Source organism: Rhopalosiphum padi, chromosome 1 (assembly GCF_020882245.1).
Source record: "Rhopalosiphum padi isolate XX-2018 chromosome 1, ASM2088224v1, whole genome shotgun sequence".
NCBI lineage: Eukaryota > Metazoa > Arthropoda > Insecta > Hemiptera > Aphididae > Rhopalosiphum > Rhopalosiphum padi.
The window spans coordinates 65725225-65750659 of record NC_083597.1 but is presented as its reverse complement, the minus strand read 5'-3'; the positions used below and the strand labels follow the sequence as shown (position 1 = coordinate 65750659).

Below are 25435 nucleotides of genomic sequence, written 5' to 3'. Positions count from 1 at the left end.
TGAAATGTGAGAGGAGCGACCTCTGCGAAAAACTCTATGACGTTTTTATTAACCAGATCAGCTGCCGTTTTATAAGAAAGAAATCTGACACGGCTGACTGACAAAAATAATAAGATGTAACGGGAATGCAGTATATACATAGATCTCTATAACTGCTAAATCTTATACAATATGCCAGTCATTTGAGGGTTCACGTGCGCATCGCACGACGTCTTATATAAATTAACATCCCCACGAATGACAGTGGTACGTATAGGTACCACCACTTTTACGAGTGAAAGTGTTTATTGTTTCTGTAGACTGTAGATACGTACTTACACATCGACTACATCAGGACCTATATATTATATGATTATTACGTTTTCATCTCACCCTATAAAATATGAGAATATATTATGCAAAAATATGATTATCTTTATTTTGTACGATGTATAATTCTTATATAATATTTATATATACGATATACATAATACACACTCACAATACACATTACACACATATAAATATATATATATATATATATAAAATAATAGACCTTATTTTCCTCAATTTAAACTTTTTACGAATTTTTTTTCACTGAGTTGTTGTTGCAAACACTTACTTGAATGGTCCCGTGTCGTCCATTTTACATTTGTGGTCATTGGGAGAGGGCTTCAATGTACTTAGATGTACCACATTGGAAATGATACTATTGACCTTTTTCGATTTTTTTATTAAAAATTTGTTCTAAATAGTCTTCCAAGTGTCTCATTTTTTGAAATGTTGACAGAACGCGCTAATGAAGAAAAATATTTAACCCAATAAAATAATACCAAAGTCCAAGGAACACCGAGAAGAATTACCTAACGATTTTTTAGCTTAATTAAGAAGGATTCAGTTTCCTGTAATAAAAGTTTGTTTTGTAATGACAATTAACAAGGCGCCAGATCGCAGACATTAGAACATTGTGAAGTGGATTTGGAAAGTATACCTAACTGTTTCTCACGTGAACAATTGTATATTTGTATGTACGGTTTTTTGAAATGAGAAAACTGATCATTCATACGATAATGCAACACAAAATACAAGTCTAAATGTAATATATCAAGAGGTTTTGACTTAAGTTAATTGTTTGTGTAGTACCCCATTCAGAGTTATTGTATCTATATAATATAACTAATATATAAACGTATAAATGGTCAGTACTTTTTAAATTTGCTTCATACATGAGTTTTACTAAAATAAAAATTCGTAGATATTGCTAATAATATATATTTTTGTATTGTAATCGTTGTATAAAATCATTTGTAAATATCATAAATTAAGTTAAATAGATTGGAGATAATATTCAAATAGTAATTATACTGGTACTGGTGGTAGTAGGACTAGTAGGTAATAAAACTTATAGTTGTACTATATTTATAATTTCATGTCAGTATTTGACATTGAAACTATATAATATATGCGATGTCATACAAAATAATATTATTTTTTAGGTTTACTAGAGACAATAATGGAAATGCAATATATAATACAATGCGTTCAGTTTGTGTAATCGAAGATTTTTATTTCTTTCGTTAATTTGTCTATAAACGCACAGTATAATGTAGGAAATGTTTTTACAAAGTATATTATTATAACAAACGTTTAAAGTTGCACATCTTATATATTAAACATGATACATTGCAGTATATACAAAATGCACGTCTCTTCAAATGTGAAAGAGAAAATAATATTATGGTAAGCGAAATTTAATTCATACAACATAACGATTGATTTACCCAACGCGTATTAAATTATAATAATACATTGTTATTATTTCAGTTCGGGAGGAAAACAGCTTCAGTGCAGGGCATCGAATACCCAATAATGTAATAATAAAAAACAAGTCCCTCGGGATTTAACGGTTCTATTTTCGCGAACTACCGTAATGTAGACATCGAAAATTAGTGTTCACGAATCTGCAGCAGTCTGTCACAAACTCAAATGGTTTAATATTATCGCCGTCGCGTGCTGCCGGACGATCTATATGTGATGCACACAATAGACGCATAATAAGCAGCGACGGCTCCTTCCGGTCGTACGATCGACCCGAAATCAAAGTCTCTAATTTTGTTCTTCAATCGTTTCGACGTAAGTTATACATAATATAATAATAACATTATAACTTTATACAAGTGTTCCAATTGATAAGTTTGTTCGTATGTGTGTGTGTGTTATAAGCGATCTATGTATATATTATATCGAGTCCTCGCGGTGGTGCACACGTATCATATATACCTATTTATAATAGGTATGATATATTCACGTCGACGGCGGCGGCGGTGATGCGTCGCTTCTACTGGTACGATGTATCATAATATTATAATGACTAGAACGAAATTCGAAAGCTATCGTCTTCTATATATTATGTTAAAAATAAAATACTGTATGTACGCCATCACAGCAGTCTGAAATCAATAACAAACAAAATCTATAACTATAGTTTATTAAAATATCACCTGTTTTGGAGGCAGTGGAGTGCCTGAGATTTTGAAATAAATTGTAGGGGTGAGGGGGCTATTGAAAAAAAAAATTAATCAGGAAAACGGGAACTAATAAGTTTTATGTACAATATACAAATATAATAAGCAACTAATAAAGCATTTCATAAATACAATAAAGTATTTGTGAAAATAATACATTATCATGTGTATTTAATTATTTAATTGATAATTTTATCAAATTAAACTTTATAACACTTAGTAAACAAATAATAATAAATACTATAGAGTTAATTATAGATCATAGAGTTTTATAACGATAAAAAAAAATCAGACTTTTGAGTATACTTATTGTAATATTACTAATATTATCTTATTTACAAAATAAAAATAAATTTTATTTTTATTTTATCATATTAACTAAGTATTAAATATTAATGTATCTATGATATTGATTAGAGTCAACGATTTTTTGTGAAATATATGGAAGGCTGTGTGAAGTGTGATACTGTGATATCAAATAATATGAAATATGAAACAATTAATGTTCTATCTAGAGTTTAGACAGTAGACATCTATAGTGGACCACACTAATATTAACCACTAATATTATTAAAATATATAGTTTGATACCGATCACGTTGTGGGAAGAGCGCAAATGCGATTTAATAAATAATAACTATTATAAATATTTAATGACAACGGTATATAATCTAAAATACTATAAATATTATTTATAATATAATTTTCTTGATCCGATGGGGGGTTTTACCCCTCCCCGCCCCTCCCCCAACGGTCACTCGGGAGGTACTTATACGTAATATAGTTATTAATAATATTATATCTAATACAGTGGGTCCGTGAGGTTAGGTTAATTTTTAGGTTTCATTAATCATCTCAAAATTGACTATAGTTTAGAATTTTTAGACTCTATAAACTTCTCTCGTCGCCACTGAATTAGCTGTATAATATCGTAATACACACAATATACATGTATAAGAAATATATACATACCGTTGCCTTTCAGAACAACATGTTCTGGAACCATCTCCAAGGGCTTGTTTTGCAAATCGCCTTCTGCGTTGGGCACCCAAAACGTTTCAAGCACATGGCCAGCTTTTGATCACACTCGCACAACCGCTGACTGCAGCCACCTCCTAATGCTGTGTGAGCAACAGTTAAATAGATGTGATATTATAGATGAAAATATTACAATGATACATTACGAGCTGTACGACAATGCGAGTATATCGCGAGCCCTTCGACTTAAAAGCTGCACCGATTACCACGGGGAAATTTTTATGATTCGAATTTTTAGTTTTTATTCCATCATATACCTAATATAATATTTTTTTAACAGTGTTTAAGACATTTTCATGACATTACATTAGTGAAGTGTAAAAGTCACAATTCTCTAATAGTCTAATATATTTATCACCTACATGCAGAGTATATTATATTGTATATATCGATACTTTTTATTAAAACGCCCACGGTGTAAACGTAAAAATAGTTAAAGATCGAGGTAAAAAATGACTTAAACTAAACAATATAGTTAATAATATGCGGTGAGAACTGGCTGATAGTAAAATAATTGCATCCCTTCCCCCAAATGTCAACTATAATAGGGTATATCAAACTATCAAAGGCTTACCTGTATCGTTCGGTCCACGTCGAGGCAGTAGTTTTTTCGATTTATTAGCCGTGTACTATGTATACCTAATATGGGTCCGCGTTTAAATAAGTTACATTATTATATTTTGTTATGTTTTTGATTTATACGAAATCGTAACCGTTGCCTGCTATGGTTAATGTCTATACCGTTCTCAAGGCGCGTACACCGCGCGTGGGGGTATAAATCGAAGAAACATCTAAATAAGCTAAAAAGTTACAGAAAAAAAAAAAAAGGTTAAACGAGTAACGGATCAATCTATAAGACGCGTAAGCCGATTGCCGAGCTTATTGATATCAACTACGATAGGTAGTGTGCGTTATAATAATATACACCACGAAAAATCTTTCTAGCCGTAGTTTTAACGTTAATATTGCAAAATTGCACCAATATTTCCTCCGTTTGAATAACTATTATATGAAGATCATTATTATTGTTATTTTACTAAAAAAAACGTGTGCACGCGTATGTTGTCATGTCGTACATTCGGTTTTTATTTTGGAACAAACGAGACGATTGCAGTACATAACATTATAATACGCAGGTTAGGACGTTGGGTTATACGGGTATGTCATATCATAATATACCTATATAGTTATGTGTAGTATCTGTATTTTTAAGGTGAAAATAATGATCGCTTTGAATTATTGCGCACGGCGTTATTATAAATTTTTTTGTACACTTCTCAACGGGAACTTTGTTCGTTGCAGCATTTTCCCCTTTGTTATATAATCTGCACAGTTATTTATAATAATATATACGCTCTACATATACACAATTGCTGAGAAGTGCAGGTAATATCTAATTATTATAATAACCGGTATACATAACACATATTATTGTATTGTTTCGTGAATGTATTTAATGTTTTACGTTTCACCGCTTCTCCCTTTTTATACGCAATTTTGCAGAATTGTATTTATTACCTGCAGCTATTATTATTATATATTGTATATATATACTTCTATATTTTTGCAAATAACACGTAAAATATATTTTTTATACTTATTCTTCTTATCATTATTACAGCTTCAGTTACTAAGGTAATTAGCTTAGCTTTGCTCAATTACTCCGGTTCCCTTTCAAATATCAAACATTTTTTGCCTTTTATTAGATAGTATTATATTATAGAGAATAATGTCTATGTATTCGTATCCTAATTGAACTGAATAACGTTTTTACGTGCGGTTATTTTTTAACGTTTCTTGGGTGTTGGGTCATTAGCTAATTCATTAGATTTAACATATTATACTTATATATACACTGCATGCAGTATTATTCTACAGGTTCTTTATGATTAACTAGGTATAATCGACATTTGCAGAGTTTCAGTTTTTATGTCGTGACAACTGACGACGTGTTTTAATCATTAGGTACATGTTTTTGAGATTTAGAAATTGCTTAATATATATACACACTACAGACAATTCAAATTTCATCACATTATTGTGTCAAGAATACAGAGCAGATTTTATATAATATTATAATATATAGCAGTGTAGACATGTTATTTTAATTACTTTGTTTCTCCAAACCGATGATATTCCGTTGTGACGGTATACCTACGCATTCGATACAATTGGTCGAAGAATGAATACTATAAACAGTATAAACTACGGATTTTTTTTTTTTTTTTTTGTAATCGCGTGTAATTGACGCAGCTAGGTTGTGATATGTTATGTAGGAAGTTGCATGTTATTTAAAACTGTTTATTAAATAAATAAAGAATTTATTATAAACTCCTTTCACGGAAAGGTATGGAAACTGCGCTGCCGACAATTACATTGATCTTTACTGTAGTGTTTAAAATAATATGCTCGCACTGTCATACGTGGGTTAAAAACGTTCTCATCACAATGTACAAACACAGCGTCTTAGTACACGCCTCGAACGTTGCTGTTTTTTTCTGTGTAATCGTATTATTGTAAATTATTCGTTGACTACGAATACGATCGTTTTATACATTTTTACCCGACTATTTATAAATCATATAATCATCGTTGTTACGACAAAATACCGACGATCAACCTTTTTTTTTTAATTCGTTAATGATGATGTACTTACAACACAATGGTTTTTTGTTGTAGCACGTCCAGACGTACGGCGTAAAGTATTCGAGGAACATTGGGCAATCGGCACTGTCGTAGCACCAATCGTGCATTTTGCAGCAACTAAAAATTGTCCGAAAAGAATAAAGCAAAACAATGTATGAATTTTCATCGTTCAATTAACGACAAATAGATTTATTGTGTTTATTAACTTGTCTATGGGATCAACCGGCGATCCAGAACCCAGGAAACCACAGTAACAGCCGTAGCCGAGGTAAGAAATTGGATTGCAACCGGTAGCGCATACGACCATATTGTACAGCTGATATACACTCCTTTTGGGTCTAAAACAATGCAAATACGAACATGGAAAATTAACAACAAAACATATTAGATATTGACCTTCTAAATATATGTAATTGTAGGTAATTAGAGCAAGGACTTTCGTGCAGCATTTGCATATATTTTGTATTGTTTGATGTCTTGTGTACGAACATTATAAATAGGTAGGTATATAACTGTATAAACTATAAGTATACATACAAAATATGATTCATAGAGTTTTCAGTAATATACGTCGGATTTATGTATAATTTATGCATGGTGATTGATGATTGTTTTATCATAAAATAGACAAAATCGTGTAATAATGCGTGACCAATAATATTTGGATGACGAAAACATAAGAAAAACTTGGGATAGGTATTTACTTTGATTATTATATTATTTGATGTACCATATATTATATTTATATGTTTACTGTACTTAAATAAAGAAAAGTCATATCATACCCAAAGATTTTTGGATAAGACATGATCATGCTGATTTGGGATAAAAAAAATGTATCCTAAGTATATTCCGAGTGATCCATTCAAGGTAAGACATTCATTATTTCAAAATCTATTTGCGTTTTTAAAAACTTTTTTTTTTTTTTTAATATTATTTAATATATATTATTAGTTATTACTTGTTATCATTATTTTTATTTATTTTCAATAATTACAACATGCATTTGTAATTCCTTATTCCAAAACAAAATATTTTTGGAATACTTCGATGTATAAAAATTTAATTTTGAAAGAGTAGTTTATAAGTATTCTAAGTTAAGGTGATCGGAATGCAGTAGGTACCTCACAAAATGTTGATTCACTACTTTACTCCTCATCTTTAAATACATATAACTCATTTCTCACTACTCGTTCGAAGTTCGATTTTTATACTCTGTTACATACTTGAATGTGGGAATATGAAATTAAAAACATATGTTCCCATTAAAAATAAGTAAAATTTTAAATTATAAAAATAATTAAAATACATTTTTTTCTCCAAAAGTGTTATTTTGTACTAACTTGTAAAAGAAATATTTTGAAAAATATTAATGTCTTCTAAAGTAACGAGTGTATAACGTATAAATGTATTATCTCATATATTACAAACACACTATTTAATCGTGCCCTTTTCGTACCTGTATTGGTCTCTACCACCAGATTGGCCGGTCTCCAACAAAGCCGACGGTCCCCACGGATTGTTCGTGTAGCTAACGTAGATTTCTATGGGCACGGAGGTGCCGTTTTTGTGGTGTATTTTTCGAGCCAAAGTGTTAATATCTGTAAAAAAAAAAAAAGGAAACCTAAGATAATATATGATTTATAGATAGCATGACTTGTGTTCTTGTATGTACTATGTGTGTGTGTACATATTATTGCGTGGGTAAGTCACATTTTACGATTTGTTAGACGGTGTTCATGTGATTGGAGAGGAGTGCACGTCCGAAGATCTGATCGATTGGTTGATTGATGATACATGTATATATAATTTATAGAGAATCCTCAACATGCGGGCGACGACGACGTTACACGTGATATTTGATCAGAAACCCGCGAAAACACAAACTATACAATTTTTTTTTTACATCCCAATTAAAAATAAAAACCAATTTTACTTTTTCGTGTTATTATATTTAAATATATTGTATACCATAGTTTAATAACAGCCAGCGATTAAAAAACTATAGTTTTGTATTGTAAAGACTAATAATATTTATCAGACGGTTTTAACTTTTAACACTATAACTGGAGTCTAGAATATAGTACGACAACATAAATTTAAAAAAAAGTTACATCATTTTTATAATTAATTTTAAAATACTTGTTTTTTTATTTTAATACTATACGTTAAATATTCTCGTAAAACAAGTGGTTTTTATAATTTTGTATATTTTCTTTTCTTTTATTGTTGAAAATATAAAAAGTGTATAATTATACGCGATGTAAAAAATAGCAAGACGCAGTGGTTTGATAGAAATGAGCGTCCAGTGACAAAACTTCAATAAGTATATTTTAAATACTTTTATTAAACTATATTTTACAAAATTGAAAGGGATTCGTATAGGACGTGGGTAGTAGTGCATAATAGTATACGATAATAGATGTAATAATATGCATCGTTTATAGGTATATGTAAATAGTCACAATAACATGATTACAATTATAATCGACGTAGTTGCATCTATACATCGTGGACGATATTCAGGCGTATAAGACCCAGACGATCCTTTGACACGATCGTGAATATTTACCTCATTTATATTTTATACATATGCATGTGCCCTATACGTGACATTATCTATAATATAGACATATTATAATGTTTAGCGTACCAGGTATATCTCAAACAAATTAATAGACATTATTAATTTATAAGTTTATAATATTACACGACTATAAAATAGAAGTCTATATAATATCTATAGCTCTAAATTTTACACACGGAGTATCCTGAGTATCCTTTATTATATTATAATGTACCTATACAAAGTGATATCAGTTTGTATTGATGGTGGACGAGCAACGACATTTAATTTGATTTTAAACCAACCATAGGTAATTCGATCGTATTGTGTTGTGTCTGTTTCCAATATTTACCTCTAACTACGATATAAACACAGTGTGTATACAGAGTAATTCATCAAGCCTGATACTTACCATTATTTTTTTTCAATAAAAATCAGATCTTTGGAATTTTTAAATATAGTTAGACCATATGTATATAATTTTTTTTTTTTTTGAAAATTTTGATTTATGAAAATCAATATTTGAACGAAAAGTTTTTAACTTTATGCACTAAGGATAATAGGTTGTTTATGAGTAGTAAAAAAAAATCTCAAGAAGTTTAAAATAAGACCTTTAAGTATATTTAAAAATCTCAAACATTAAAATTTTAATAAATTCATTATTAAAAGAATAAAATGGCAGTGAGCATGCTTATAATAATGAATCACCCTGTAAATAACTAATACACTTTCTAACCACATACAATACACAAGTGAATCGGAAAAACGATATTCATAAGACGTATAATTTATCATCTGTTATAAAGTTAAAGTTGCACACAGTAGTAAGTATAGGTGAATATAAAAGTCATTATGTGTTAATGTATTAAAGTAAACTACTAGACACTTTATAACCGTGTTTCTCATAACTTATCAGTCTAATTCAGTCGTAGGTATACAATTTACATGATAAACCATTTTAATTTGTTCACGTCAATTCTTATTTTATCCATTAACTATTTTCTTTTTTTTTTATTGATATCAAAGTTGCATTAATACTACCTACATGCCGCCTGTAATAAAATTACTACCTATACAATTGGTAACTACTTGACTAAAATAGGTACATTGTGTACAATAATTGCAGATTATGCTTATCCGATAATTATCATTTATCACTTATTTCAGATTTCTATTTCCACTTCCGTAATAATCGAAATTATTGTTATTTTCATTACGCTAAGACTGCCGAGAAAAAAATATATCAACTTAGCTGCGATCGGATATTTTTTACAGATATAATATGATATAGTTATACTTTTTATATTCAGTTTTTACGATAGTTATTCTGATCTGTAAACGATGACAATGTCTTTCAATTTCTTTTCTGCACACCGTTTATATATTTTCCGTATTCCCTATAGCCTATTTACAGTATATACAGACATATATCACATAGATTTTATTAGGTACCGCGATTTATATTATCGAATTTCTTTCACTCCTAAAGACATTTAAAAAAAACATTACTTTTTCGAATATAAAACTGAGTGAAGGCTATCCATTCCAAACCTAACCTCGCTTAATTAAATATTAGGAAGTACGCTTTGACTTACAAAACGATTGAAGGGTACACCGTCTCCACTACAATCGTGCATAGGTACCTATAGACAGAATAACTGTATACATGTAAAAATAGATACGCAGATACGTCACACTCGCCATATTATATATTATAGTGTCGAGTCCGTCTCGGTGCAGGAAACGGAATTTGCGGACTGCTATCATATACACACCTGCTGCACATTTCCATATTGCGTCATGCACGCAGACGGTGCACCGTGTTCGGTGTAACAAGATTTTCTTTTATATATAATAAATTATAATAATATATTATGTAGTTTTCGATTTTATAGAACAAGGTCTCTTCAATCGATAAATATATTATTACGTCCACAGTATCATGTAGTGCTGCAGTTTCCCATTACAATAATGAATAATTGTATGCAAAATGTACGCCGAAAATCCGCGTGGCCAAGACGATAATTAACCAATTCACACAATAGTAGAGTTGTCGGGTAATCAGTTAAAAAAAAGAAAAAAGAATAAATAAATGAAAACAAATTGGTGGAGGTAATCGGTGACCTTACTACATACACGCATAAATCGATTACACAACATACCTATAGCTCGTATATACTGGTCAGTGGCTACCGCATTATAATATAGGAACAATTATATTGTATTATGTAGATATTTTGATGTATAAATTGAATTTCAAAAGTAGTTAAGTCAATTAGTAACGTATTTTAAGTTAAGACAAGTAGCTTGGAGTGGCATAGGGATAATGTTTATTCATTTCTTCAGTCATTAAAGCTTTAAATACTTTTTACTAATGAACTTTCTACGTTATACTCGTTGAAAATTCAATTTTTGCGCATCGGAATAATTCAAAAAATATTTTGAATTGGAATAATAAATTAAAAATTTAAGTTGTCGATCAAAAAAGAAAAACATTAAAAAATTTTAGTTATAAAAATAATAGTGCTTTCAAAAAATATTATTTTGTACAAAATTACTTCAAATCATACGAATTTTTTTTTTAATAACGTTGATATTTTTTGAAATTATGACAAATTATTAAAATGTTTTATTAATCGAATAGTGGTTTGATTGCTAATTTATTGTAAAGTACAGTAACTATACCAAAAAACTGAATTTTAATTATATAGTAACAAGGTCATGCAATAAAACGCAAATATCGTTTATTATAATTATAATTATTCCATTAATTAAATAAATGTACTCCTTGTGGTTTTATAATCAGACAAACTTAAAAATATTCTTCAAAAACACATATTTAAAAATAATATATATGTATATATTGCTTTTTGTTAAAACACACCCATCGCCTATGTGTTAATTAAAATTTCATTATTTCTATCTTTATTAACATTTGAATACAACTTTTATTAATTTCTCGAATTCAAACCAAACTCACAGGAATTGAAATTAAATAAAAATATAAATAAACTCTACAATTAAAATTCAAATAATAACAAAGTTAAAACTTGTAAGTTTATTTAATTTGTAGTGTTATCTATATTGTTTATAAAATCTAATACGCCCAAATTTATTTAAAAGTAAGTAAAAACACTGCTTACTAGAAATTTTAAAAAGATATATCTCGAAAACGAATTATTTAGGATGATTTCATTTTTCGTATCTTTATTTTATCCTGATATTATAAGAAAAATATAATCGTAATAATTAAATTTTTTTGAATGCACATTTTGCTTTTTATAAACATAAATCAAAAAATATATACAAACAAAGAATAAAACTACATTGTATCTTGGAACACTGTAGACACGCAAGCTTTCAATACTTAAACTTTAACCATTATCACTTAAGACAGATTTGAATTACTATTTGAATGGTTTTGTTATAATGTTTTATTTAAATACCGTTAAAAAAAAAAAATTAAAAAAAAACTAGTAAAACTCAATAATGAAAATAATTATATAATATTATAATTTTATATGTAATGAAAAATTATCCAAACCTAGATATCTAAATATCACTGCAGTAATAATAATTATATTTTAATCAATAGACACTAATATAAATTATTTTTATCTCATACAAATATGTTAATAACACTCTATATCAATCAACTATATTAATATTATTAATTATTGATTATACTTCAATAATTATATTATGGTAATACCTTGTATCTTATTGAATTATTTCAACTGCATTTTTCCTTCCATTTTCACAATTTATAAATTTTATCATTTTGTAATAGAAATTTAAATTTGATAGGAATTTAACTTTTTGTAATATTAACATTTTTATTTTATTTTTGAACGTGTACAAAAAATAAAATATTTTAAAACAAATTTATTTAAATAAAAATATTTTATAAAAATATATAGGCTCTTAAAATCAATGGATCTTGACCGTACCTTATCGAGACTTGATTATTTAGTTTTTGGACACTAATTGATTCTAATTTATTATTTATCAGTAAAGTTGTCAATAATTGTTTGCAATCAGCTGATAAATAGAACGATTTAATCATAGACTTATAATATAAGTCTATGGATTTAATAGCCATAGGTTCCATTATCCATGATCATTGCTTTTTAAAGCGCCCTTCTATGTCAATATCAGTATTTTCGATAACTTTCATAAAGATATTATATTCAATCATTATGCTTTTGATATCATCGAAATATTTATTTTAGATTTGTTACTTATAATGTTTGTTTTATTTCAGTTACCAAATAATAACTGCTTTCATTGATACAAAGTTTAATAACTATTTACAATATATAAATATCAAGAAAATTATTTTGAACTTTATATTGATTTCATTTTTATTATTTTAAGCGAATTTTATTCATAATGGGAATTTCAAAGAAAAAGAAAATAGAAGAAAAATTTGAACATATGATGGTAAGTTTACTACAAAATTATAATAATATTATTTATTAATTATTGAAAAATTATTTTATTTTCGATTAAATAAACTCACGTTCAATTAAAAATATAAATTTATTTTATATCTAATGCTATTATATATAGGTTGTATAGATACTTAAATAAAACGAACAATTATACGAGAATATAAGTATCTGTGTTTGTAAATTTAAAATTATTATTATTATCAATGTAGTTAATCAAAAGTATGTATTTCGTCTTTATAAATATAATATACAATACGTATTTACTTATTTATAAATACTATTTAATTATGATATACCAGCAATAAATATAATGTAATGTAAATGTTACAACAGTAAATGTTTTTACAATAAGAGTTATATACAAAATGATTAAAAAACTTTGGCTAAAATATTAAATTTGATTACCTAACTATTTGTATTGTCGACTTAAAAATAAGCTATTATTTAGTATTTAGATTTTAGAAATTTTCTTTTATTCGCGCGTTTATCCCGTTTGGATATACTTTGCTATCGCAAATTTATTTTTTAAATTTTATTAGAGAATAATATACAGTCTATACTCTAAGGTATAATAAGGATATGTGCGGCATTATTTTAAAAACATGAATAGGGTGAGTGAAGAAACAATCCAGTAATTACACTTTCTTTTACTTAAGTATATGTGTATATTTTTTAAATTTAAATTTAATTTTTTATTATTATTATTATTATTTTTTTCGTTAATTATTAAGAAGATCTCTGCACCAGTTTCTATTCAGATGCCGTGGTGGGTTTTCACTTTTTCAGGAATCGTGTGAGTGGTTAAACCGTATATCAGTGGGTTTGGGTGAAAAGGCATTTTGTTGAAAAAACGTTTATAGTACGTTTTAGCTTCTTCGTGAATAGTTTTCATTTTTAAGTTAAAATAGAGAATGAAATTAGAAATATAAGGTAGTGGGACATTGGTGTTGGAGTGTAGGATTTTATTTTGAACGGTGTGTATTTTATTGAGATTGGATTTTTTGGTATTGCCCCACAGTTGGAGGCCATAGATATATGTCCACATAGACTTAATTAAGGATTTGTAAATAAGCAATTTGATATTTAATTTATTATGTTTATTATAGATAATAATGTTTTAAGCAACTGGATACGCGCATTTAGGACGAGTTTTTTCCCCTTACGTGTATCGCCCTGGTGAGTCGCCGATCGCCGCAAAACTAAATATTTAATTATTGAATTTGTTTATAATATATAAACGTGGTTTTTCACAGCACAGCGGATATAAGTCTATTATAGATGTTGGTAACACATACTATAAAGGCTTGTATAAGTTTTCATATTGCGTTCAAAATATGTAAAAAAATATTCAATCGATGTACGGTAATAAATAATAATTAGGTAATATCGTACATAATATTATATAGTCTATAAAAAATGAGAAATCAAAAATGTGTTAAGTCATTTTTAAGAAATGGCTATAATATTTTATGTGTAGGTAGCACATAGAAAAGTAAGTATAATCAATTCATGTCACGAGGATGAATATTGGCAATTGATACTTGCGAGAGACCTCTTAAATGAATATAAAGTGCACACATGCATTATATAATATGATAATATATGCGATTGTTTTTATTGCACTTTGTCTATTTTCGTATTCTGTATAATATATTAAATATAAATATATAGGTATATTTTATGAAAATCTTAAATCGTATTCGCGCCCAATACTGCCATGACGTATATAAAGTTGGTGTGAAATACAACAAATAAAGTATACAATAGGGAATGAATAAATTCTAATATACCATTTACTCGAAATAGATAGGTTAGAAATATAGAAAAAATACACGTAATTTATTTTTATATATTTGTTGGTACATTCAATTCAGCTATACCAGCTAAGGTGATTTATGCTCACCCGCTTTTTTTTTTCAATAACGCAATCTGACTAAAGACCATATTTAAAAATATTCATGAGAATTTTTTTAATTCTTAAGAAAAACCTTGTGATGATGTATCTATAAATGCAAACTTATATCTTTCAAATAAATATCCCCTACCCTTTTTCTAGTGTAAATATACATTGTTTAGTGGATACATTTTCAGAAAATTTTTACATACAAAAATCATGATTCAAAAATGTACCTAATTTTTTAATTATTTAATTTTGTTTAATAAGGATAATATTAATTTATCAACCTTTTTTATTTTTATAAAATCATTTTTAAGGACTATTATCCTTAGTACCTATATACATATTAACAACTGCAAAACTACTTGTTAGAATTTTGAATTATTGGTACATTTAAAAATAAATAAAAATATTTAATAAATAATTTATAGTAAAAAGTGGATTCTCATTATTTTTTCTACGGAACATTCCTTAAGTAGTACAAAAATCTCAAAGTTTAAAAATATAGTCTTTAAATATATTATTTTAAAATTCCAAAAATCGTGATTTTAATAAATTCATTTCTAAATTAAAAAAATGGTGTAGCATGATTGACGATTTTCCTTGTATATACTGTACATTTTATTGTAAAAATTATAAACATCGATTTTTTTTTATGTATACACGTTTAACAACGGTTGTAAGTACGTTTGTGAAGTGTGAACAATCAACTATACTTAGATTGTATGTTAACATTTTGCTACAGATCTACAATGGAAATGCCATAAATAATATAACATTTATATTAAATAAATGATAATTTCTCAGTAAATCAAATAAACATATGTATACGTCTGTACACTGTAAAAATAAATGCATTTGTGTCATACTAACAAGACAAACTTTCAGCTGTAAATAACAATAAATAATACTGTTATTATAATAATATAATGCGTTAAACGTATTTACGTAGGTTATTACTCTTAACAAAAAAAAAAAACTATTCTTATTCTTCTTTTCTACTTTTGTATCGCACACGTTAAATGTATCAAAAATGATTTTTTTTTTATATTTTACAATTTAAATTGTATGTATATTATTTCATATTACAATAAACTTAAATATTACAATATATTATAAAATAAAAAAATTATTAGATACGACTAATTATATAATATAATAAATTGCAAAAAATAATTTTTCAATCTCTATATCTGATAATATTGTCCTTAAAACAGTTTTTTGATTATGGCAATTAGTTTTATTATAAACTTTAACATTTTAAAATAAATTAGTGTATTGAATATGTCAATATTCAATGAATCATTTAATGGTTTTAAGGGGAAGGGTATTAGACAGTAAATTATATGATCAACCCAAATATAAAATCCCTGATTTTTCTATTATATTATATAGTATTACTAATCATTTTACTACTAATGCAAATAAGAGAGCAGGAGTGGATTTTAGGGGAAATGAGTAGTAAATCTAATACCTATACCGAGTAGACGAGTATCTAAAAACTAGTACCTGTTTCTGTATCTTAAAACTCAACATTCTAATAATTGTATGTGTATGTATGTATATGACTTGTTATTACACGTACTTCGTATTAATGTTTAATGCATATGACCCGTAGTACCTATAATTCGTTACTAGAGTTATTTTTTTTAATTCTAATGGAATCTAGAATTCAAATTATAAAATAAAGTATTGGAATTTCATGTTTTTTAATTTTAACATGGTTTTAATAAAATAATAAATAATATGGTCAAAATAACAAAATTCAGAAAATATTCTTTTATATAAAAACAAAAACATAGTCTATATTACAATATAAAAAAGAGTAAATAATTTGAATGTTCATATTATATTGTGTGTACTAAAATACTCTTAGGTATCCATGTATAAAATATAATATAATATATTATGAATTGATAAATGTACAACTTTATAAGTATAAATAAGAATAATTGTATAATTTAGAATTACATTATTTTCACTTATTCACTTATTATATTATTAAGGAAGATTGATAATATCTAAAAAGTACAAATACTAATTATATATTCCTTACTTTAATAAGGGATTAATTACTCAGTTATAACTTATAACTATAAACTGAAAAATAATTAGTAAAGTTCAAAGCAGTAACAACTTACCTTCGGTATTATATTCACCCGACTGACATAAATGTATTTTAATAAATAAATTAGTCTGTAATAAATGCATGCCGTAGATAATAGTAGGTGTATCACCTGGTATATATATATATATATATATATACGTAGTGTATACTATAATATAATGTCTAAACAGTATTTCCAAGCGATATTGTTAAATTAATTTCGGTAAAATATCAAAATCTGTTTTGGCTACAATTTTATAATCAAATCATGCTGCGATAGGAAAAGTGAATAATAATTATTCATCGGATACACTCTGATGATGCTTTGCGTGACGTCTGTTTAATGTATAATGATTGAAAAATGGGAAATGATACATTTCCCAATACAAGTACACAATTGCTCTGCGTTCGAGACGAAAATCAAATCCATTGCGGTAGGCATATATTTTTATTTCAATGTCATTGCAAACCGCATATTTTACTTTCTCGTTTCTAACGGATCACTTGTTACAATTACTAACAATTAATAAAAGTATCTGTTTAAGCGTATATATACATCGTACGTAATATAACTGTTACAGTTTTGGTGACTGAACGCGTTATTTACATTAATCGATTGGTCTGCTTATAGATTTACGATGTATGCATATTTATCCTACGGATTGTCGTATATTTTTGTTTGTACAGCAAAATGGTTTATTACGTTTACACATAAAAAATTTCATTTAGAAAATTTCCATCACAGAATAGATAATATATTATTATAAAATACGTTGGAATTTAGCGTCGTCACTCGGAACATATGAAATATTATGTATAATAATTATGCTTATTTAGTTATTTTTTATTAATTAAATTTCATTATTGCGTTGTCACATAATATTATGAGTGTAGTAGTGTATATATAATAATAGACACGTAAAAATAATTTAACTAAATTTTATATTTTACAATTACATTCAATAAGCAAGCCGTACGTTATAATAACTTATTATGATTATTTAAAAAATTTATAAATTTCTTATGCAATTTCCTTAAATATTATTATAATATTATTTGATTTTTAACCTAGTAGTCGGTAGATAGTGTACAATAGTGTACACAATTGAATGCTTGCGTCTTCATATTTTATAAACAATCCGTATCAAAATACATTATACATTTATTTCGAGGCCTTTTATATTTACCAATTTAAAATTTGTATGACACGACAAATAGTAACATTTTACGTCGTTTGACCTGAATGTAAAGCTTTTTACGAACAACCGACGACGGTGCGTGGTCGTACGACTATTAAATTTCGATTTTTTTTTTTCCAAATCGCTTATCACAATATAAACGTATACCTATTAATTTTATCAGTTTTATTGTATAAACTAGTTTTGAGGTGTCGCTGACTATATTATATTACAAAGATATTTTTTTTTAATTTACAAATAAAATGATTTTAAAAAACTACTTTCTTTTGCTTTTGGTTGTTCTCGTTCTAATATCTGCTTTTTTCATTTAAATATTATTATCATTATCAAAGTTATAGGTATATTTTTATCGGTTCTATAAATTTGAATTTACTATACCTCAATAACACACTGATACAACTTTTTTAAAACGTATATTTTTAAAAGTTTTTTTTACGAACTCTAATTCCGATACTGCACTAGTCAATATAATTTTGCAAAAATCACATCAATGTTTCTAGATATATTATTTTGTTCAAGTAAAATTAAAATTATTCTAATATTAAATATTCGCTACTTAAAGTAGGTACCTACTTAATTTTTTAGTTTTTGGACTCTGCGTGTCTTTTTTAGAAATTTGCATACTTTTGTCTATAATGGTTTCAGTTTAGTTAATTAACCGTGACAGCTAACAAAACTATCAAACTGATTTCTTAATTATTAATTTTTACAGTTGGTCATTTCTATACTCGTTTATTTTATTAGATAAGTGTTTTTAGAAAAATTCTGTAGAATAGAAACTAAAGTATTTTTGACATTATTCGTGCAGCTTAATGCTTTATGTACTTTTAGCATACTTATATTAAATTGAATTTTATACATAGCTATACTTCTAACCTAATTTCAGTGTTTATCTCATAAAATTATTAATTTCAAAAAGTTACAAATAATTTTTCACAATGTTTATGATATTATTATTTAGAATATTTGTATTCATAATAAATATATATATTTTTAATTAATTTAAAATAGTAAGTTTTATCATAATTATATTTATAAAATAATTAATTTATCTAGTCAATTATTTGAATAATATAAAATTAAGAAAACACAAAATGAAAATGAATTAATTTTTTTTATGTAAAAAAATGTCTTAATATATTTAATATGTATAAGGATGAAATATACTATTGTATGAGTATAACTTAGAAATGATTGCGAAAGAAGTATAGCAATACATTTATGATCAAGTCATGTTTTTGGTTAAACATTATTTTTAGATTTGACTAAACAAATTACTAGTATTTTTTTACAATAATTTTAAGCATAAATGAAAAAGTGTAAATAAAAATTTTTACAACGTGTTTTTTGGTTACACACAATACCTAAATTGATGTTTGTTTTGTGATGATAATCTGGTTTTCAAAGAGTACATTACTGCGGTATGTTATTTTTACATTATCTCCTTAATTGCAAAATATAAATACAAACTCTACTTTTTTAGGTAATCATTATTAGTTTAATAGTTTTATATTATTTATTTATCTTTTTTAGTGCAAATTAAATTGCATTGAACCGAATGATGGATAATATGAGGTCCTATTGTGTATGTTCCGAAACGGAAACTATTTAATCTATGTAGAATTAAGGCCTTCAGTTTTAGGCAGGAAATACACTTTGAGTGACTAAAATACCGATGAAATGTTTTTAAAGATTATATAACTATTGATAAAAATAATGTAAAGAATTGTAAATTAGTTTCCGTCTTAGAAATATTACAATATTACATAAATGTTATAACTATAATTTCTTAAAATATCATACGTCATAATATATTGATATTAAGATAATACGTTTTGACGGGGTTCTACAGACTATGGATATTAATAAGTATATTTTAATATTAATAAATATAGTGTAGATAAGGTTTATTTATTTATCATGAAACGGGACGAGCCCAATACAAATTTCGATATTAATCTTAAAGCAAAGTACGTAAAAGTATAATTTATAACAACGATATACTGAAAAAATTACATAAATAGGAACTGATTTTGTCCCCCAATAGAAACAATGTATCCTCGTTCGCTAATCACATCATTCGGGATGTAGGAAAGTTTCGCAAATAATTCACAGAACAAAAGGGGATAAAAAAGGGGAAGATACTTTGAGAATTAAAAACTGGGATTCTGAAATTAAGCTTGTTTAGTAGAGCAGGTGGTCGATTCGACCAGATTTAATATAAATGTGCCTTTTAATGCAATTTATAAAATTAAAACATACTTTCCAAAAAGACATAATATTTAAATACATTAAAAATTAAGTAAATTTTTATTATTTAAATGACATGTTGAAAATTTAAAAATTATAGACTTTACATGATTTAATAGGTAAGTGTAACTGTTTTAAATTAATTCTTTCTTGGTTATTTATTTATTTTTTTGTTAAAATATACATATATAATAATAAATTATCTGGGGTAAATGAAAAACTTATTATTACTTTATTTTTATCATGGAAAATTGGTTTAATTTTAAGACTAAATTTTTTAAATTCAAAAAATTATAAGTACCTATCTAAAATCAAATAATTCTTAATTTCTTAATTAACTCGTTTTTTTATAAACAACTTACACACAATCTTTCTGTATGTGATTTAAATAATTTTCGTAGAACATACATTTAAATTTTTAATCGCATTCGTTCTGCAGTTACAACAAAACATGATTTTCAATTTCGAAATTGAAAATCTACGTCGTTATTCAACCCAATATATTGTGTTGTAAAGATGAATCCACTTCCAACTTTTGAATTCAATTTTTCGTTTTATCAAGCTCGTAATGTACATAAAATGTTTTGTATTATGTCGGTTACGTGTAAGAAAATATAAAAATAATATTTTAAGAATAACAATAAACTGAAAGATATATAATATAATACAATAAAATAAAACCCACATAGTGCCTCATTGCTTTCATCGACTGTAATATTAAATTAAATAAATAAAAAGGACTTACACATAGTGATAATAATATATAGGTATAAGTCGTTTGACTTAAGGTGAACGTCATAAAATCAAACCAATTTGTCTCTACCGGAACAACCACTTTCGGTTCAATGCGATTTTCTTTATATAGAATAAAAATGAAAAATTGTTTTTACCAATTCTTTTCTATACATACACTATACCTCTATACATATATTCAATTTTCTAGATTTATTCAAATAGTTTTAAAAATAATAATTGCTTAAGACGCTTCAGTACAATATTGACTGTATGGATAGAATTTCTAATTTCTATCGAATAAACTTCATGACACAAAAATATCGTAAACGTCGAATAATACAAAATTGAAACCATCGCCAAACAATTTCGACTAGTACAAAATATATTCAGCATAAAACAATAAACGAATTGTAATAGTAAGCCAGACCACGTTTTGTTGGAAAAGATTTTAACGCATTGCCATGACAACATTTTATTCAGAATCTATTCGTATACACAATAATTATTATTTGAACGAAAGTGTACGCGTTTTGTCGTTTTGGTTGACGATTTTAAATGATAGACACTAAACTGAAAAGAAATCCTAATCCGACGCAACGACCTGTGAACACAATTATAGATGAAGAATCGCCAATAACGACTTCAAATATTATAATTTTCTCTCAGAATTAAATTGTAATAATTAGATCTATCACTTATATATATTATACCTATGTATAATATATTATCGAAAATGACAATATGAATGTAATGAAGAACGCAGTTTATATACATTTATTTACGTTATATTCAATATTATTTTGGTATTATATTCGCATTTTAAAATAATTGTAAACTAACGTCTTTGCAATTGTAAATTAAACATGCACTATATAATCGAAGGCACGTTATAAATACTATATAAATCTAAACTCGCAAATTATCAATAACATCATTTTCATTCATCCTTCATTTATTCTTTGCTCACATAGTTAAATTACGTCATGAGGTATATTATGCCATTATACTATCACGACGTTTATCATTACCTACCTAATGCATATATTATCAACCAACAGAGTAAAATGATCCTAGATGTTTCGTCTGAAAATTGTTTAAAAATCATTTTTTACACAGTGTACTGGTAAAGTCGTGATGTATGTGTAGATCTTATTAATCATAGTTCCTTTTTATGATATATTTTTGTCCTCGTAGGTTGAACGCGATATTTTTTTTTATTTTTATTTTGCTTGTAACTATATAATATCGCTGAACTCCTAGGCATCTATACCTATCTGAATTTACGCGAAAATTACACGTACTTCAAACTTATGTATAAATACACTTATACAGGTATACAAACGGGAAACAGTAATTTACTTTGAGCGTGTGAAATATTATATGAAATAATTAGCGAATGTTTCTCAAGACGTGTGTAAATAGATTATAACACGTTCTGAAAGATATGTAAATATACATGTCGCTTGTGAAAAACACATATATATATATGTGTCGTATACAAGCTAGTTTAAAATTTTCAACGAGTTTAGGACAGACGAAAGACTTACAAATAGTATATTTTACTGCTTTAACAGCAAAACGCTTCGGAGAGACTTAGCGAATTTGGCATTTAATTTTTATTTATTCTAAAACAAACTCACCTTGCGAATGTACCATTTGCTGTAGGATGGCAAGCAGAGTGTATATTATGTCGACTGGTTTTAACATGATTTGGGGAAAAACTCGCGTAAGATTAAATAGAAATAAAAATCGAACGCCCGAATTTTCCCCCGGTCGGCCACAACGATGTTTACCTAGAGGTTTTGGATAATCGCATTTTACAAACTTATACAACTAAAACCAAAAAATTAACAAGAGAATAAAACTCAAACGTCAGTCCACACGCAAAATATTTATTGTTATAATTGATTTGTATAATTGTTATTAATTCGTGTTTTTTTGGCAAACAGCCCACCACTATTTGTTTACGACTAAACCGCTAAAAACCCGTTAAGTTCCTCGGTGGCAGATCGGCGACCGCCACCACCACCACTTTCACCTTCACGCCCGCAACGTGCGGCAGAAAGCGAAAAACCAAAACGTAAGGTTCAATGTCGTTGTCATAATGATTCCCCCCCTCTCATAAAGGTGCACAGCCTATAACTATATAGTTATACAGATGGAAGTTGAACGATATTAATCCGTAAATCGCTATCCAGTTGATAAAATTAATATTATACTATACAATATCGATTTGTTTGATATAATTGCGATTAATTGTTCAGGAAAACAATGATACTAATATTAATAATTCTATCAATCCATTTAAATACAATTATACATATTGTGTTACAAATAATTAGAGAATTCGTAATAATGTTTGATAGGTTTGAATAATATATACATATTTATTGAAATTTTGTTCCATATTTCTTAAATCCAATTTGTATTATGTTATATACTTTTAATTTATAACCATAAACAATCGATCCAGTTAACATTTTGTATACACGTGATAAGAATAATTGTTTAATATTATGATCTATTATGAATACTTTATTGTTTCTATAAAGATTTATAATCATTAAATGATTAAAATATTATTCAAAATGAAATTTAAATTTTCTTAGAAATTTATTTCAGGAGTAAAACCTAATTACATTAATTTTAATAAATGTATATAACTTTGAGGAGGAAACTGCATATTTTCTTGAATTATAATTTTTTAATAAAAGTAGCTGAATATACGATATATTGATTAATACAGCAAAATTACTTGTTAGAAGAAGTTCCCAGGCACTTCATAAATCAATGATTAAAAAAAAAAAATTAATCTTATGACTTAAAATCTTCTTTTGTTTCATTGACATTCACAGTCAAATTTATATCATTCAATATATTTACTTTTTAAAATAATGAGTCTGTAAAACGTATTTGTTATTTTTCCGTGTTATAGCCTTATAGGCTCAACAATATTGTGAATTTTTCTGTTTTTAATGTTTTCATTATAACAAATATTATTAAAAATATATTTTTTCATAAACTAGATGTATTTTTTATTATTACAAGACATTTATATCCATTAAAATTATATTGTAGTTTAAATAATGTATGGTAATATAATATTTTTTTTAATATAAACTGGACGTGCTGCTACATTATTAGTTCAGTTGAATATTATTAAATCCTATATAAAAAATTGAACTATATATTTTATCTTATTAGTGTACGACTCTATTCGTACATTTATTTATGATAGCCAAATTTATAACACTAACTGTTGGTTTATAAAGGTTTATTATATAATTATTATGATTATTATTGATTTTAGCTTATAAATTTAGAATTTTCAATAATTACAATGTTATTTTAATGTAGGTACTAATTATCTACTATATTATTATGTTATGTTATCATCATAAATCATTCGTTATTATTTATCGTGATAATATATTATCAATACAATTTTCATCAATCGTGTTCTAGTTGTACATAAAGATCCATACAATTTCTAAGTTATACACAGAAATAATTAATATGATAAATTATCGAGTTCGGTAGAAGAAGAATTTTCTTGTTGTTTTTTTTTTACTTTCTCTTAATCTCCAGTCTGTTTACTCGTGTTAATTTCAAGTTAGTCTAATTAAATCAACCATTATTCTATTAAATTTATATTTTCTTCCTTTTGGCGTATATATATAAGTACACCTTATATGTGTAGTTTTTAATATAAAACGCAGAATTTAATACACCTATTTATATTAAATTACTAACAGCAATTTTATTGATATCAAACTCAAAGCGTGCAATAGATAATATTGTTATTAAATGATTTGCGAACTATTTACGCAATAGGTAAATTTATTGTTTGTAAAATGATTTTACTACTTAATAATTTGTATGTCTACAGAAGTCATATCACTTATTACAGTACATTTTTTAAATGTTTCAAATTCATTAAAAATATACATTTGTATACGTATTCCCGTGGGCTAATAAAACAAACGCTACAATCAGTCGTTCGAATTCACATCGTGTTACGTATAAATCGCGGTTTTAT

General features: G+C 26.6%; 1 protein-coding gene across 1 annotated transcript; it reads right to left on the bottom strand.

Annotated features, from left to right (window-relative positions):
• Window positions 1–1520: 1520 nt before the first annotated feature.
• On the bottom strand, window positions 1521–23384 carry LOC132917939 (basic phospholipase A2 pseudexin A chain). The gene is made up of 6 exons (XM_060978940.1): window positions 23037–23384; window positions 7648–7789; window positions 6395–6526; window positions 6199–6305; window positions 3477–3625; window positions 1521–2429 (listed from the first exon to the last, which is right to left on the bottom strand). Exons 1-5 carry the CDS (start codon window positions 23101–23103, stop codon window positions 3486–3488), a joined length of 588 nt encoding a protein of 195 aa, XP_060834923.1. The 5' UTR covers window positions 23104–23384; the 3' UTR covers window positions 1521–2429; window positions 3477–3485.
• Window positions 23385–25435: the final 2051 nt, after the last annotated feature.